The sequence below is a fragment of the Sminthopsis crassicaudata genome, chromosome 1 (assembly GCF_048593235.1).
Source record: "Sminthopsis crassicaudata isolate SCR6 chromosome 1, ASM4859323v1, whole genome shotgun sequence".
In the NCBI taxonomy this organism is placed as follows: Eukaryota; Metazoa; Chordata; class Mammalia; order Dasyuromorphia; family Dasyuridae; genus Sminthopsis; species Sminthopsis crassicaudata.
Window position 1 is genome coordinate 388256843 of NC_133617.1, and position 17915 is coordinate 388274757.

Here is a 17915-nt window from a genome sequence, read left to right on the forward strand (position 1 = left end):
AAGAAGAATAGAATACAAGGATTGTTGAAAAGTAATGTTATTTCTCCTGATTTTGTGCCATGAATTTGAAGTGAGTGAAATCAACTTGATTCTGTGGTTTTTCATTAGTGACACTCAGCTCTGGAGCAAAAGCAAAAAAATTGGCTTGATAAGGATTATCCAAAGGTGAAGCTCTGTTGGACAGGTGTGGCAGAAGAGAAAGGGAACAGGGGATTCTAGAGTAATGGCTATTGGACTAATAAAACAGCTGACCCTGGGATCAGAGTTGATATGGAATTAAGTAAGACCACATACAGGAATATGGACTGAAAGAATAAAAATGGTTCTAGGAATTATAATTGTGAAGCTTGAATTTATTGTGAGTAAAGAGAGAGTTGTGGTCAGAGAATGGAATTTCAAAGTTCTTAATCATGAAATTGTTACTATTATGAGTGATAGTGAGATATAAGGTATATGAGTATGTAACTTAAATAGACTGGAAAGGCAGTTTATTCAAAGAGGCAAGGAGAACCATTGGAGTGGAGTTGAGGAATGACAGAGTCAAACTTACATTTTAAGACAATCATTTTGTCAGCTGTGGAAGAGGATGGATCAGAAAGCTTAAGACAGCAATAGGATAAAAGATAAAAAAAAAAACCTTATCTCCATGCTATAGTGATTAATTAGTTCATCTTATTTGAAGGGTTGGGTTTTTTCCCTAAAGTCTTGTTGGATGAATTAACAATTTTTGTTTGCTGGAACTATGATTCCAAAATAATATTTTGAGATATAGCCTCCCTAAGGTAATGATAAAGGTACCTCTCTTCCAAGGCCTTTTATGTAGCTAAATCACTTTGCTTAAAGTCCCTTCTCCATGACTAGGAAGTTCATTCCACCAAACCGCTGTGATTGTTACTCCTCATACTTCATATGCGCAATTTATAAAGTGCAACTAATATTAATGAGATTAATTGCATAAGCCATATTTCTTATTATGGTAGAGTTTTATATTATATTGTTTTTCTCACATCCTTCAAAACTAACTCAAAACTTCTCTTCTAGTGTTACCTGATTAATCCTTCTATTTTTGTTTTTATTCTACTTTTCTTTAATATTTAACACATTTAATAAGAAAATGTACTTGTTATTTTTTAAAAAATTATTGACCAATTTTGTGTTTTGTCTCCATAAAAATTGGGGATTGTTCTTCTAATTTCTGTTACATTTCTCTCAGGCTCTAATATATTCCTTCTGGAAAAGGGACTTCAGTTAATTGTTGTGAATAAGCCAGAAGGGTAGGGTTCAAGTCAAGTTAAGTCAATAAGCATTTATTAACTACCTGCCATGGTGCCAGGCAAGTTCTGAGGGGTATAAAGAAAAGTAAAACAAACAAATAGACAAAAAGCAAAAAAAGATCTTGCCCTCAAGAAGCTCACAGTCTAAGGTAGATAAACAAAATTCAAAAAACTACTTCAAATAATATAGACTAGATGAACTAGAGATCATCTTGGAGGGAAGGCACTAGTAGTCTCTTACAAAAGGTGGGATTTTAGCTGGCTCTTAAAAGGTATCAAGGAAACCAGAGATGAAGATTGGGAGAGAGCATAATTCCAGGCTTGAAAGACAGCCAGTGGCAATTCCTGGGGTTGGGTAAGGAATGCCATGTCAAACAAGGAACATCAGAAGGGTCAGCTTTTTCACTCACATTAATCTCTGATTTCTGGGGGGGAGAGGGAGGTGAATTTAACTCTCTTGTTACCAGAGCCATGCCGGATCATCTTCTGCTTCTCCTAGGTCTGTTTCCCCCTACAAGTGGACGGGCATATATCAATGGCTATGAGATTTCACGTGACATAGTTCAGATCCGGAAGAGTCTAGGCTTATGTCCCCAGCATGATGTTCTCTTTGACTACATGACAGTGGCTGAACACCTTTATTTCTATGCTCAGGTGAGCCGGAAATGAACATCTTTTTTTTTTTTTCCCTTGCTCACATGCTTGAAGTAATCAGTACTCCTACCTTCACAGAGTCACAAAATGTGTTTAAAAGAACCATGGAGATGGGGGAAGGAGGTAGAGAAATGGGATGAGGAGGAAAGAAATGAGAGAATATAGATGAGCATCTTCACATGGTAGCAGGAGAGGTCCCCACAGCTTCTGACTTTTAACTCCAGTGGTCTATCACTTCATGCTGGGTCCAGTTCCTCTCAGAAAGCCCCAGTCTAAAGTTCTCTCCTACATAATAACAGCAAGAATGTGCAGTGATCAATTATGAAAGACTTGGTCCTTCTCAGTGGTTCAGTGATCCAAAACAATCCCAATAGATTTTGGACAGAAAATTCCATCTGCCTCCAGAAAAAGGACTAAGGAGAATGAATTTTTTCTCTCTCCCATGGTTTTTCTCTTTTACTCTGATTTTTCTCTCCTAACATACTTCATAAAGCAATGTGTATTAAAAATAAATATTTTTTAAAAAATAAATAAAGTTCTCTCCTTCATTTGGTCTCATAGATGAAAGGATTATCCGAGCAAAAATGTCCAGAGGAAGTCAATCATATTTTGAACATTCTTGATCTTGAGACTAAACGCCACTCACTTTCAAAGTCACTGAGTGGAGGAATGAAACGCAAGGTTTCTGTGGGCATTGCACTCATAGGAGGTTCAAAGGTATGTTAATGGATGGAGTCACATCCCTTCTGCAGCCTGGCAAAAACATTAACTGATGCAGAACTAAATGAGCTGGTATGGACCATTCCTCCTAAGCAGACTCTACTAAGATATGTTCAAGGGGCAATCAGGTCTTTCATTGGTCTAGGGTGGTCATAGTAGTGAGGGGATCTCTAATTCTTGTATAGTCCTGGGCCTACTGTCTGTCTTTAAACAACTGACATTGCCCCACTGTCTCGCATCTCATCCAGAAAAATAAATGCATAACAGATAATCTATCTCACATACCAGCTGCTGTGTCTAAGTAAAACTCACTGTACTCCCTTGAGTGGAGCATCATGGTGTCAAGAACATTGTCACCAATAAAAGAATATACAGAATCCCTGATTTGATAAGTGGCAAAGTACCATTTGACCCGTCTTATAACTGTCCCTTTTTGGTCTGTAGGTCGTGATGCTAGATGAACCAACTTCGGGCATGGACCCAGTTTCACGGAGAGCCACCTGGGATCTCCTTCAGCAGCAGAAAAGTGACCGCACCATTGTGCTGACTACTCATTTTATGGACGAGGCTGACCTGTTGGGGGACCGAATTGCCATTATGGCCAAAGGGGACCTGCAATGTTGTGGCTCTTCACTTTTCCTCAAGCACAAATATGGTGAGAAGCACAAGGGAAGAAAACTGGGTGTCTCTATTCCTTTTCTTCATTGCTGAGTTATCAAATTTCCAGCATAATGAGTAAAATACTTTGTAGCTTCACTTCAGACATAGTGCCTGAATTATGATGAAAGGCTTTCTTGCACTGAAATTCTCACTCTTAGATCCTAGATCCTAGACTGAGGTAGAATATTTGTGCAGATAAGGCAGCTCAGTGTCTGATAGAATTCTATCTCAGAGAGTGTAAATGGCCAGAGAATAGATTTTTTTCCCCTATAGATATTTTATTCTCAACTCTTCACACTCAAGACATTGATGTAATTGTTAGCTATGGAATTTTGGCAGCCTTCTTCCTAAATTATTGCTTTATATTTCTTCATTAAGCCAATCACCCTCAAACTCATATTCCCAAGCCCTCTTATGAAAAATAAGAAACAAGGTTCTCAGGAGTAATAATTGATCTTCTAAGATTAGCTCTTTATACATGCATTCAAACTGCAGGAGGTTCCCTCTCTTATCTCCCATCAGGCTAACATGATCAAAGCAACTTAAGGCCAGGCACAACCTAGGGAACAGAACTATAAAAACCTGTTTGGTTTCATCCAGTCTTTTAAATGCCTTTTTTTAGGTGCGGGGTATCATATGATCATAGTGAAGGAGCTTCATTGTAATACCAGTGACATTTCTCATCTGGTTTATCGTCATATACCAAATGCCATTTTGGAGAGCAACGTTGGAGCTGAATTATCGTTTATCCTCCCCAAAGAGAGTGCACACCGGTATGCATCAGAGTTCTACACTGATTGAGGTCTTTCATTTGCTTAGTGTCTGCAGTTCTCTGTATTCCTCAGCCTTAGTAAATGAGTTCCAATAGACAAGCACTTTTCTAGGTTACTTACATTGCCATCACATGCATAGTATGAGCAGTCAGGAAATGCACACCATGAAAAGCACCTTACTAAACCAAGGGAACACAGATACCCCTAGAGAAATTGTAGAAGAGTAATGAGTACATCACTTTTACACAAATACCATCAAGTTCCCGCAAAGGAGTATTTAGCTCACTGTTTAGAAGCTTAGTTGTCACCTATATCAATATATGATGAATCATGATATTATTGCAATCCCAGAACTCAGTGGGTGACATCAGGCTTTGAGGCAGAGGACTTTTACATCTTTTATAAAATAAACAGCATTTTACTGACCACCTCAGGAAAAAAGCTTAGATCTTTTGCTTCTAATTTAGTCAGCATAGTCATTTTTAAAGGGCAGCTCCAGATGAGTAATTTTTTAAAATACATTTGATTTCCTTCCTAATTACACAAAACAATGTTAATTTTTCCACAAATTTTCATATCTACTCCACATCTGAAATCCCCAAAGGGGATTTCTTTATTAATGATTTGTTCATTAGTACCTTTGGATTTATAGTGACTATTTAAGTATCATGCCATAGAAACTTTGGATGCTCAGTCTTACAAAAAGGTAGAGATATCAAATGTCAAAGACAATATCTGAACATAAATTAAATTCTGGAAAATTGATGGAGTAAAAGGTTGCCAACTCCCCATCTACCCCATGAGTAGCTAAACATTAAATTTAAAAAATGGGAAGATTAAAGGAGAACAACTAAAGAGCATCAAACAAGAATTGCCTTTAAGTAAAAAAAAGAAAAGAACAAAAAATGAACAAATAGCGGGGAAAAAAATCTTCCACACATGAAATACCTCTGGTCTAGGCATTATGGAGATGTTACAAAAAGGGAGAAATAGCAAGTCATCCTCAAGAATGGCTCACAGACTGGTTAGCCCTAACATAAAGTAAATCAAATTGGATAATAACTAAGTGAAGGAGGTTCTGATAGAATCTAATTTAATGTGGATAGAGAAAGGCCTGGATCTCATAAAGATCGTTTTGTCATCAGTGGCTAAAGAGCAACCAATAAGCTTGAAGAACCAACCCAAATTCAACAAGTATTTAGCTTGTACTCTCTGTTTATTAGTCAGTGTAATAAATGGGCCTAAATGGAAAGGAAAATATAATTGGCCAGAAAGATCGAGTTAAAAAACAATAAAAAATTATATCAAAGGTGATAACAATAACATTATATCAAACTGAAATGTATGGCATGTAGCTCAAGCCATTCTTTTAAAAAAAATGTTGACTGTCCTTCCATTTAATACCAACTTCTCTTTGGGTCTTAGACTTTTATTTTTAAAGCAAATACCATGATTGCTATAATTAATTTCCTCTAATAATACATAGATTCATACATGGCTTCTAACAAACTGACATTTAGAATACAGGTAATATTTAAAGATGGTCTCACAATTATGCATTTTTTAGTATTTTTTGCTTCATTTTCTGCAGTTCAGTCCCTGCCACTGAAGAAGCCAATAAGAGCCCTACAGGGCTGTATTTTTCTTCTTATCACTAGTACAATGGGCAAAAAATTCCTAACTGGACCTTTATCGTACTGACTATGAGCTTCCTGCTTTTCAAAAGCTGATCCTTGGAAAATAGACATAGTTATTGCCAGGACCACACCTGAAGCCTCTCTATCAAAGTCAAAGTTACAAGAGCTGTGCCTTCCCAAGTTTGTCTTTACTTTGTGAATGAGAAGACAGCAAAATTTTCCCTCCAAAACTGATTCATTATGATCAAATAGCAATTATACTAGGACCAAATTGATAGTTTAATATTAGAAAAATAATTCACATGACCTCTGACAGTAAAAAGAATTTATCAATAGATGTAGAAAAAGCCTTTGATAAAACATCATGCTCATTTTATGTTTAAGATACCAAAAGTAAAAACAAGAATTTTTCTTTAACATAATAGAATGAATTTATTTTAACTCAAGAGTAAGCATTATATGTAATGGAGAAATTTTGTAAACGATATCATTTTATTATTTATAACATAGTCCTAAACATGGTATCTCAGTAAGATAAGAAAAAGAAACTAAAGGAATACTCAAGGATAAAAAGGAAGTTAAGATATCACTACTTGTAGATAATGTGGTTTTCTTGTATTTTCTAAGTAAAACAAGTAAAAACATATCAGCAAAATAGCAAGGTATAAAATTAACCCACAAAAATCATCAGCATATCTATATTTTATCGGTTTAAAAAAAAGTGATAGGAAATTTGCTAATTAAAAATTAATTTTAAATTATTTGTTATATGGCAGCCCTCTAGGGAGTTTTATAGGAAATTTAGTTAATGTAAAAGTAAAAGATATCAGCAAAAATTTATTTTTAAAAAATATATTCGTATGTATGTAAGAAATATAACAAACATGGAGGAATCATCCATATTTATGTTGACAATAATTCAGCTCAGGGCAACATTTATGTGTAATGTCCCTCGATTGCTACAGCCATTGCTGCAGTAAATGCATTGCATGGAATATGGCTTGCTGGTAAATTGTTACAGCTGCATATGTACCTCTTCTATCTTATCACAGCCTCTTCCCTGTTTCCATGACAACAACATGACTACTGGTTTCTATTCTGTGAAGGAGGATTTAGTCTCCTACGTACATAGCTTTTTATAGGAATAAAAAATTAAACAACTAGAGAAGTAGTCCACATTAGTAAATATTAAAATGCTTCTTAAATTAATCAATAGGTTTAATACTAATACTGCTCATTAATTTGGTGGCATACTTTTCAGAATTAAGCAAAATGACAATTCGTACAGAAGAAAAAAGGTAAAGAAAATCAAGGGAATTTATGTAAAAAAAGGAAAGGGGACTAGATGTATATTCCCAGATTTCATGTTATAGTATAAAACCAAAACAATCAAAACTATTTGATACTGATTTTTACAAAATTTTAAAATTGATCTTGGAATGGGTTAAATACTAACAAGTCCAAACCATATATAGGTAGCTCATATTTTTTGATAGACACAGAGCCACAAAACATTAGGGAAAACATTTCATTATTCAGCACAAATTATACAGAAAATTACAGTGGTTTGACAAAATTGAAACCAGAAGAAAACTTCTTAACATTTTAAATGACTCAACCAGATATGTATTGAAGCCTACATGAAAACCAGCACTCAAAATCTGATTGTTAAATTTTCGGTGAGCATATACATTTTGGAAATGTGCAAATTAGAAATGCCTCTGATCTATTATGGAGATGTTACAAAAAGGGAGAAATAGCAAGTCATCCTCAAGAATGGCTCACAGACTGGTTAGCCCTAACATAAAGTAAATCAAATTGGATAATAACTAAGTGAAGGAGGTTCTGATAGAATCTAATTTAATGTGGATAGAGAAAGGCCTGGATCTCATAAAGATCGTTTTGTCATCAGTGGCTAAAGAGCAACCAATAAGCTTGAAGAACCAACCCAAATTCAACAAGTATTTAGCTTGTACTCTCTGTTTATTAGTCAGTGTAATAAATGGGCCTAAATGGAAAGGAAAATATAATTGGCCAGAAAGATCGAGTTAAAAAACAATAAAAAATTATATCAAAGGTGATAACAATAACATTATATCAAACTGAAATGTATGGCATGTAGCTCAAGCCATTCTTTTAAAAAAAATGTTGACTGTCCTTCCATTTAATACCAACTTCTCTTTGGGTCTTAGACTTTTATTTTTAAAGCAAATACCATGATTGCTATAATTAATTTCCTCTAATAATACATAGATTCATACATGGCTTCTAACAAACTGACATTTAGAATACAGGTAATATTTAAAGATGGTCTCACAATTATGCATTTTTTAGTATTTTTTGCTTCATTTTCTGCAGTTCAGTCCCTGCCACTGAAGAAGCCAATAAGAGCCCTACAGGGCTGTATTTTTCTTCTTATCACTAGTACAATGGGCAAAAAATTCCTAACTGGACCTTTATCGTACTGACTATGAGCTTCCTGCTTTTCAAAAGCTGATCCTTGGAAAATAGACATAGTTATTGCCAGGACCACACCTGAAGTCTCTCTATCAAAGTCAAAGTTACAAGAGCTGTGCCTTCCCAAGTTTGTCTTTACTTTGTGAATGAGAAGACAGCAAAATTTTCCCTCCAAAACTGGTTCATTATGATCAAATAGCAATTATACTAGGACCAAATTGATAGTTTAATATTAGAAAAATAATTCACATAACCTCTGACAGTAAAAAGAATTTATCAATAGATGTAGAAAAAGCCTTTGATAAAACATCATGCTCATTTTATGTTTAAGATACCAAAAATAAAAACAAGAATTTTTCTTTAACATAATAGAATGAATTTATTTTAACTCAAGAGTAAGCATTATATGTAATGGAGAAATTTTGTAAACGATATCATTTTATTATTTATAACATAGTCCTAAACATGGTATCTCAGTAAGATAAGAAAAAGAAACTAAAGGAATACTCAAGGATAAAAAGGAAGTTAAGATATCACTACTTGTAGATAATGTGGTTTTCTTGTATTTTCTAAGTAAACAAGCAAAAACATATCAGCATAATAGCAAAGTATAAAATTAACCCACAAAAATCATCAGCATATCTATATTTTATCGGTTTAAAAAAAGTGATAGGAAATTTGCTAATTAAAAATTAATTTTAAATTATTTGTTATATATGGCAGCCCTCTAGGGAGTTATAAAGGAAATTCAGGTAATATAAAAATAAAAGATATCAATAAAAATTTATTTTTAAAAAATATATTCATTATCTTGAGATTAATCTATTAAGAACTACACAGGACTTATGTAAGTCAACAATAAACAACACAGTGTTTCCAGCTTTCCAGTGTGTTTAACCCTCAAATGGAAGATGAACTTGGCTGGGAGTCAGAAATTAAAGATGATGCAATTGAAGAATTTAACAAACATGGAAGTGTCACCCATATTTATGTTGACAACAATTCAGCTCAGGGCAACATTTATGTGTAATGTCCCTGCCATTGCTGCAGTAAATGCATTGCATGGAATATGGCTTGCTGGTAAATTGTTACAGCTGCATATGTACCTCTTCTACCTTATCACAGCCTCTTCCCTGTTTCCATGACAACAACATGACTACTGGTTTCTATTCTGTGAAGGAGGATTTAGTCTCCTACGGACATAGCTTTTTATAGGAATAAAAAATTAAACAACTAGAGAAATAGTGCACATTAATATAGTAAATATTAAAATGCTTCTCAAATTAATCAATAGGTTTAATACTAATACTGCTCATTAATTTGGTGGCATACTTTTCAGAATTAAGCAAAATGACAATTCGTACAGAAGAAAAAAGGTAAAGAAAATCAAGGGAATTTATGCAAAAAGAGGAAAGGGGACTAGATGTATATTCCCAGATTTCATGTTATAGTATAAAACCAAAACAGTCAAAACTATTTGATACTGATTTTTACAAAATTTTAAAATTGATCTTGGAATGGGTTAAATACTAACAAGTCCAAACCATATATAGGTAGCTCATATTTTTTGATAGACACAGAGCCACAAAACATTAGGGAAGACATTTCATTATTCAGCACAAATTATACAGAAAACTACACTGTTTTGATAAAATTGGAACCAGAAGAAAACTTCTTACCATTTTAAATGACTCAACCAGATATGTATTGAAGCCTACATGAAAACCAGCACTCAAAATCTGATTGTTAAATTTTCAGGTGAGCATATACATTTTGGAAATGTGCAAATATTACAAATCAAGGCCTAATTTACTGTTTTGTTGATTTTAACCACATAGTTCTTGTCAACATGCAGATGGCTTTTTTGATTCTGTTTTCTGCATTTCTTCACGTATTACCATTATAGACTGAAGAAAAGATGGGGAAATTGTTTAAAATGCAGATTTTTTCCATATTAAAACTTTTTAAAAGTTGTTAAACTTTTACCAGGACATCATTGCCAACAATACAAAAATTTTAAGGGACCAAAAAAATTAGAACAGACAGGATAATTATATTATATGGAGGAAGGATAAATTCGTAAGCTTTGGGTGACTTAGGAAAAATTTTTAAAAGATAAAATAGGTTTGATTATATTTTAAAAGACCTTTTTATCAAATATTTCAGATAAAACTATAACTTCTAGAATAAAGAATCTGATTCAAGTCTATCAGAATAAAGGCTGTTTTTCATTTGATAGGCTGTCAAAAAATATAAAGAGATAATCCTCAGAATAAGAAACAAACTATCAACAATCTTACCAAAAAATTCAAAATCTCTAATAATTAAAGAAATTCACATCAAAACACTTCTAAGATCCCACCCCTATCAAAATGACAAAGGTATTCAACAGTATTCAGTGCTGGCAAGGCTAAGCTATAATAAAATAGGCATACTGTCAACATAGCTAGTAGAACTGTGAGACTGGGTCCACCTTTTTTGGAGATAAATCTGGAATTATATGGAATAAAAAGAGTCAGAAAAATGTACAAACTTTGACCTAGTCCTATTGCTGGTACTACATTCTAAGAAGATTATTGACAAGGGAAAAAATAAGGCCTTTTGCAAAAAAAATTCTTAGTAACTCTAGGTATAATAATAAAAATGACAAAATAAAATAATATAAATATAAATGAAATAATATATAATATAAAATAATAACTAGCATTAATATAGCTACCTTCTATGTGCCAGTTACTATGTTAAGAATTTTACAAATATTATCTCATTTTATTCTCAAAATAACCCTGAGAGATAGGTGCTATTATCTCTATTTTACAGCTGAGGAAACTGAGATGGATTAAATGATCTGCCCCAGGACATACAGCTAGTAAAAGTGCAAAATTAAATTTGAGTTCAGAGCTTTTTCCACTGGACCACTTAGTTACCTTAGATGAGAAATTACTGAACAAATTGTGTTATGTAAATGTAATGGAATATAACTATACAATAAAAAAGTTAGGTATGAAGAATTCAAAGAAATACAAGAATACGTATAAGAGATGATGTAGCGCAAAGAGAGTAGAACTGAAAAGAACATTATACACGTTTATAATAACCATGTGGTTAAAATGAACAAATTCACACCCAGAAAATTTGAAAAGTGAAAAAGGTTATGTAGATATTGCTATGTTAAAACTAATATACTTTTTGGTATGTGGACAACAATTGTTAAATAATGAAAAAATTTTATAGCCCTGGGTTTGTTTTATTTTATTTATGTGCTCATATTTCTTATCTATTTCACAAACAAAACCTATTCTTTTCAATGGATTTTTTAAAGAACACCAAACTGATCATTTTCATTCCATCTCCTTCCTCTTTCTAGGTTTGAAACTCTCTTTACCGAGCTGGAACTGAAACGAAAGGAACTAGGCATTGCTAGCTATGGAGCTTCTGTCACCACCATGGAAGAAGTTTTCCTTAGGTGTGTATATAACTCTGAACTTTGTTGTGGTGATCATTTGAAGTTTAGAAGTATTGCTGGTTAAAATATTGAAGGAAGAATTATTGCTTTTCAATTTGTTCTAAAATTTCTCTTTCTAGAACAGAGATAGAAAAATTAAATAGAGAGTCCAGTACCAATACTGATTCTTAGGACTAAAATATGTATAATTTCCCCTAGATTTATTCTAGAGACTATTGTGCCTATTATTATGATGTAGTAGATAATTTGGCCAAGCCTTTAATTTAGAAAATTTTGCCAGAAGAAAGTTTATGAAGAATGTCATCGGTCCAGATTTTTCTCTAGATGAATACTTGGCAGAACTAATAATTTAATAACTGGCATTCAGTTCTACAATAATTATTATATCAAATACAATAATTTGAAGATTCTCTGATGTCTGATTGCAGACATTTCTCTGCAGCATGATATAATACAAAATACACTAAACTCCAGGAATCAGGAGAACCAGGTTCTATTATCAGTTTTATTGCTTAGTAACTGTAGGCACTCTTCAAACTTGTGTGAAATGGGAATAAGAATAACTCCTTTGTCCCTCTCTTCTAAAAATGTTAAATGATAGATAGATAAATTTATATATATAAATATACATAAATAAATATAAAATGCTATATATATATATATGCAAAACTGAGTTTTCTGCATTAATGAATGAAAAGAGGACTAAAACCTTGGATGGAATAAATGTATTTATTATTTTATAAATGCATATTTATTCATGATCCTATAGAAAATAGGATTTTTTTGAGGAGGGTAATAAGGATTTTCACTTTAGGAAAATCAATTTAGAAACTGGGAATGGATTAAAGTAGAAGGAGACTTAAGTCAAAGAGACCAAATAGGAGTTTTTTGCAATAGTTCAGATGACATGTAATAAGTGCCAGAACCAAGATGGTCAGAGCTTCAAAGGTACGTATGTGAGGGATGTGATGGAGATAGAAACAAAAATATTTGGCAGTGGCTTAGTAAGTGAGATGAATGAGTGAATTGAGGATGATACTAAGGTTTTGAACTTGGCAGACTAGAAGGATAGTGAAGCCCTACTAGAAACAAAATTCAGAGAAGGAAGAGGTTTAGGGGTAGAGAAAAATATTTCATACTGATTTGGACATTTTAAGTTTGAGATATCAAGGAAACATCTAATTTTAAATATACAGTAGGCAATTTGTAATGTAAGACCACAGATATAAGCATTTTACAAGTATTATCTCATTTTATTCTTAAAATAACCCTGAGAGATAGGTGCTATTATTATCTCCACTTTACAATTGAGGCAACTGAGTCAGGTTAACTGATCTGCCCAGAAACACGCAGCTAGTAAAAGTGTAAAATTAAATGTGAGTTCAGGACCAGTGCTCTTTCCACTGGACCACCTAGTTGCCTTAGATGAGGAATTATTGAACAAATTATAATATATAAGTGTAATTGAATATAATTATTCAATAAGAAAAGTTAGGTATGAAGAATTCAAAGAAATGCAAGAATATGCATAAGAGATGATGCGGAGTAAAGAAAGTAGAATCAAAAAGAACATTATACACATTGACAAAAATCATGTGGTTAAAATGAACAAATTCATGTTACACACACTCAGAAAGAAAATAAAGAAAATAGAGCTGACTGTTTTTAATTTTACTTATGTGACGTCTCTCAAATATATCCCGTTATCTCCTGTGGTACTGCTGCCACTTTGGTGAAGGCTCTCATCTCTTTATGCAAGGACGATTACAATAGCTTGTCGGTTAGTCTGCTTGCCACAAGTCTCTCCCATTTCAGTCTATCTTCTTCCCAGTCACTAAAGTAATTTTTCTAAAGATCAGATGCAACCAACGCTCAGTAAATTCCAGTGATCAAATATAAAAGCCACTCTGGTTTTCAGAGGCCTTCATAACCCAACTGCTCCTTCCAACTTTCAGTTCTTCCCATACTTTATACCTCTCCTCCCCTCTGTTTCCCTCCATTCCTATATCTTCTTTGATCCACTGACAGCAGCCTTTTTGCCATTCCTTGAACAAGACACCCCATCTCCTAATTCTGAGCAGTTTTACTGGTGAAACTCTCCCTCTTCATCTTCATCTACTGGCTTCTTCAAGTCCCAGTTTTGATCCTCCCTTCTCCCTTAATTCTGGTGCTTTTCCCTCTATTAATTATTTACAATTTATTTTGTATATAGCTTCTTTGTACCTAGTTGTTTACATCACCTTATCCTATAAGCTCCTCAAGAATACAGATTATCTTTTGCTTTTCTTTTTATTCTCAGCACTTAGAACAGTGCCTGGACTATTGTAAGTACTTAATAAATGTTTATTAGGTACTAAATAAATGTATTACTGAATACATAGTTTAGAGAATCATAGAAAGAAGACCACACTAAGAGTTTGAGAATCTTCTCCTTCTTTTTCTTTTATTCCTTTTGTTCAGGAAAGCTGAATTAGTCTTTTCAGTTTCATATTTCATTTGACTTAATTCCTACACACCAAATGTTATCAGCATTCATAATAAAAATATGTCTTATACTTCTTTGGTTCAGAGTTGGTAAACTTGTAGATTCAAGCATGGATATCCAAGCCATACAGCTTCCTGCCTTGCAGTATCAGCATGAGAGACGGGCAAGTGACTGGGCCATGGACAATAACCTCAGTGGAATAATGGATCTCACCGACAGCATTGGAGCCTTAATCAAGGAAGATTGTACCGCCATCAAATTCAACACCAGGGTGAGCATTCTTACTTGGGACTGCAAGGCCAGCAAATTCAGGATAGATGTAAGTGACTCAACTAGGTCTGAACTATTTGGGTCCAAGGAAATATTAGCATTGGCGGCCATCAATAGATCAATAGATCTGAAATGTTAGCTTCTCTGTGGTGCCGCCTGAGACGGAGAGTGTTCTTCCATTTTGTAAGTGCTGTTTACATATCCAAGAGCAGTGACCATTCTCATCCTACCATAGGGTGTGATAAGAAAATCCTGGAAGGGGTACTGATTTCTAATTCTGTCACCTCAGCTTGTTCACCTTGAGCAACACCATGTAATCTCTCTGATCCACAATTCCTTCATCTTTGGTGGTGAGAGCTGCTCTGCTTATCTCACAGAGCAGGAGTGATGCTCAGTTTGCCAATATTTTGAGGACATTAAGGTGTTCCATGGATAAAAGACGGTGTTCTCCTTATCCTATTACCAGATCCCTACTGGTAACCTCTCTTCTTTTGGTAGATAAATACTCTTGGGCAAACGTGAGCAGGTCACCCTGCTGAGACATGTCAGAGATTCTCCTCTGTCCCCTGGATTTTCTTCCTATTTCTAAGATGCCATTAATTTTAAGTTTCAAAGAATCTGGACTGGGTTGACCTGCTTGGTCTTGTTAGCCATTGTAACTCCAAATCTGTCATTTCTTTCTTGTAGTTCTACCTTCACTGCCAACAGTTCTATGCCATGTTCACAAAGAAGGTCTTGTACAGCTGGCGCAACTGGAAGATCCTGGTGGCGCAGATCCTGGTGCCCCTGACTTGTATCACCTTAGCCCTCATGGCCATCAACTACTCTTCAGCGATTCGGGATGACCCCATCTTGCAGCTAACCCTGGGTCAGTATGGTCAGACAGTTGTGCCCTTTTCCATCTATGGCACCTCCAAGCTGGACCAGCAACTTTCGGAACGCTTTAAAGATATGCTGCAGGCTGAGAAACAGGTTCCTCGGGAGGTGTTAGGTAAGTGCTGCTGGCATGAGGAGACCCGTCTACCAGGGGCCAAAAAATAAAGTTATGATGTGGTGTCATCACACAAGAGAAGTTATTTAGAATTAACAGGGAACACAAACAGCCTTCATATTGATTGATTCCAGGAAAGTTCAAGTAATGATAATACTGACTCATGTTTTGTAGGGTTTAAGGTTTGTGAAGAAGTTGTCTCACAACAATCCTGTGAGATAGATCATGCAATTAAAATTATCCTTATTTTGTAGATGAGGAAATGGAACTTCAGACTTCTCTGTGGTTATATAGCTATAAAATGTCAGGGTTTAAGACAGATCTCTGACTGCAAGCCCTAAACCTTGCATCACATCTTGTACCCTTTGTGCAAGGATGTACATTACAGGTACTATAAACATTGTTTTCATATGCTGTTTGGAAATGTGGTGTTAACAATCATTTGAAAGCTAAAAGGATGGCTCTTTGCTAATAAATTTGAGAATCTAAAAGAAATTAATACTTATTTTTCAAAATGTGAAAGAATAAAATTAAGTGAATTAAGAATAAAATAAAACAAGTAGATAACCAAAATACATCAGATCTCAGAAAGAGAAAATGGACAGTCTTTTTCAGAGCCACCTATCTATAAAAAGTGAAGGAAGAATAACTTTGATATCCATGCCAAACACAAAGATGACTGGGAGAAAAAAAATCAGCCAAAATAAATAATAAACCAATACAAAAATACTAAATACAATATTTATAAATATTTCTAAATGATACAATATGATTTTTAATTTAATTAATTTTAATTTAATATATAATTTAATTTATCACAGCAAAGCAGAATTTATAACTAGAATAATTTAATACCAGAAAATATTTAGTTATAAAAAGAGGAAAGTTAAAGACTATTTCAAAAGGTTTCATGACATAGTAAAGAGAATGCTGAATTTGTCATCATTGTTAAGATCCTGAGTCTACCATTAACTACTTGTGTCATTCAGCTTCCAGCTTCGGTTTCTTAATTTCTAAAGAGAGGGTTAAATAGTCAACCCAATAGAAAATAAGGAAAACTGACAAAAAGAAAATTTCCCCTTAAATAACAAAAGGAAGGATTGAAGGCAGGAATTACCCAGATGAAACAAGCGTCTATATCCAGGAAATAGACTTTTAGTCGGGGACAGAGCCAAGAGGGGTTGGAAGACTGGTTTGGGCCTCTCCACTGAGTGGGAGACTGTAGGAAGAAATTGCAGAGGGATAATCCAGGTTGAGAAGGCTGCAGAGGTAGTTGGATATTCTAGAGTGAGAAGGCTCCAAGCCCTAAGGGAAATTTCAGGATGAAATAGCAAAGGTATAGTTTTGAAGTCTGGAAATCAGAAACTGAGCATCAAATATTTAGACATTGATCTAGCAAGACATGCAAATGATATGAAAACATCTCCAAACTGATTGTGACAGGAGGAGCTGAACAAGAGAAGGCTTAAGCGTTCCCTCTTCAATGGTGAGTTGAGCAAATAAATTTTTTTTAAAAAAGTCATTGCTTCTCAAACTACAGCTTTAACTCAGTATAGGTCAGAATGCCCATAGACTACTTAATAGAGTCATATGAAATCACAAGTTTCCTGTAGAAAAATAAATGAGAAAAAATATCAAAAAGAACCATAAAAAAGAATGCTAAAAGCAAAAGTACACTCTCTTTTTTTAGTATTTTACTGGGAAAAGTGGATGAGATGCCTTGGCATGACTTTGAGGTATCACTTGAAGCATCGAATGACAATAGGTATTTTACATTTTGAAAGATAACAATTCAGCATCCTTTTCAAGGTACCAAACTGCTTGCTTTGGCCTCTCCAGTATAGACCTTGGATAAATATCCCCAACAGATCCAGCAGGGTCTCTGGACCTTACCTGTTCAGACTTATTGTCATGGCTCCATCACGAATTTATATTTACAGTGCATGAACATGTGTGCCTACACATGCACACATCCATTTTGATGATTGTAAAAATATGAGAAAGTCAAAGACTTCTCATCAGGAAAAGATTGGGAATCCTAAGTTTAAAATGTAAGCTTTGTTCATGCTTATAATAACTTGTGAGTTTTTTAAAAATTTAAATTCCTATTAAATCTCTTGAGTTCCAGTCTATGAAGATGATTTTGGATCCTGATTCTATAACTCATAGTTTTAGTGTAAGAATTGAATTATTAGGCCAGTCAGATACATATGAAATTCTTTCTATGGTGTGCTAACAAGGAAAAATACTTTAAATACTTGTGACATCATACTGGCCATAACCCTAACTAATATGGCATCTAATTCTCAAGACATTCCATAAATTACATTTTTGTAATGTATAAAAAGAATAATTTATTAATGAGTAAAAATTAAGAATAATTTTTAAAAGTAGTTTTGACATAACTTCAAATTTTAATAGGCATACATTCTATGTTTTTATCTTTATTGATTAAAGTATTGAATAGAATAGTGCAAAGATCAGAGCCTTATACAAGCTACTAATTACTTCCTTCCATGTTGACATCA

At 34.1% G+C, this 17915-nt stretch overlaps 1 protein-coding gene across 1 annotated transcript in view; it reads left to right on the plus strand.

Annotated features, from left to right (window-relative positions):
- ABCA3 (ATP binding cassette subfamily A member 3) overlaps nt 1-17915 on the plus strand; it is a 117841-nt gene that overhangs the window by 78411 nt on the left and 21515 nt on the right. The window contains exons 13-19 of the mRNA XM_074279501.1: nt 1774-1928; nt 2490-2645; nt 3093-3303; nt 3931-4081; nt 11543-11641; nt 14211-14397; nt 15084-15387. Coding sequence (XP_074135602.1) covers nt 1774-1928; nt 2490-2645; nt 3093-3303; nt 3931-4081; nt 11543-11641; nt 14211-14397; nt 15084-15387 — 1263 coding nt within the window. The remainder of the gene's footprint in view (nt 1-1773; nt 1929-2489; nt 2646-3092; nt 3304-3930; nt 4082-11542; nt 11642-14210; nt 14398-15083; nt 15388-17915) is intronic.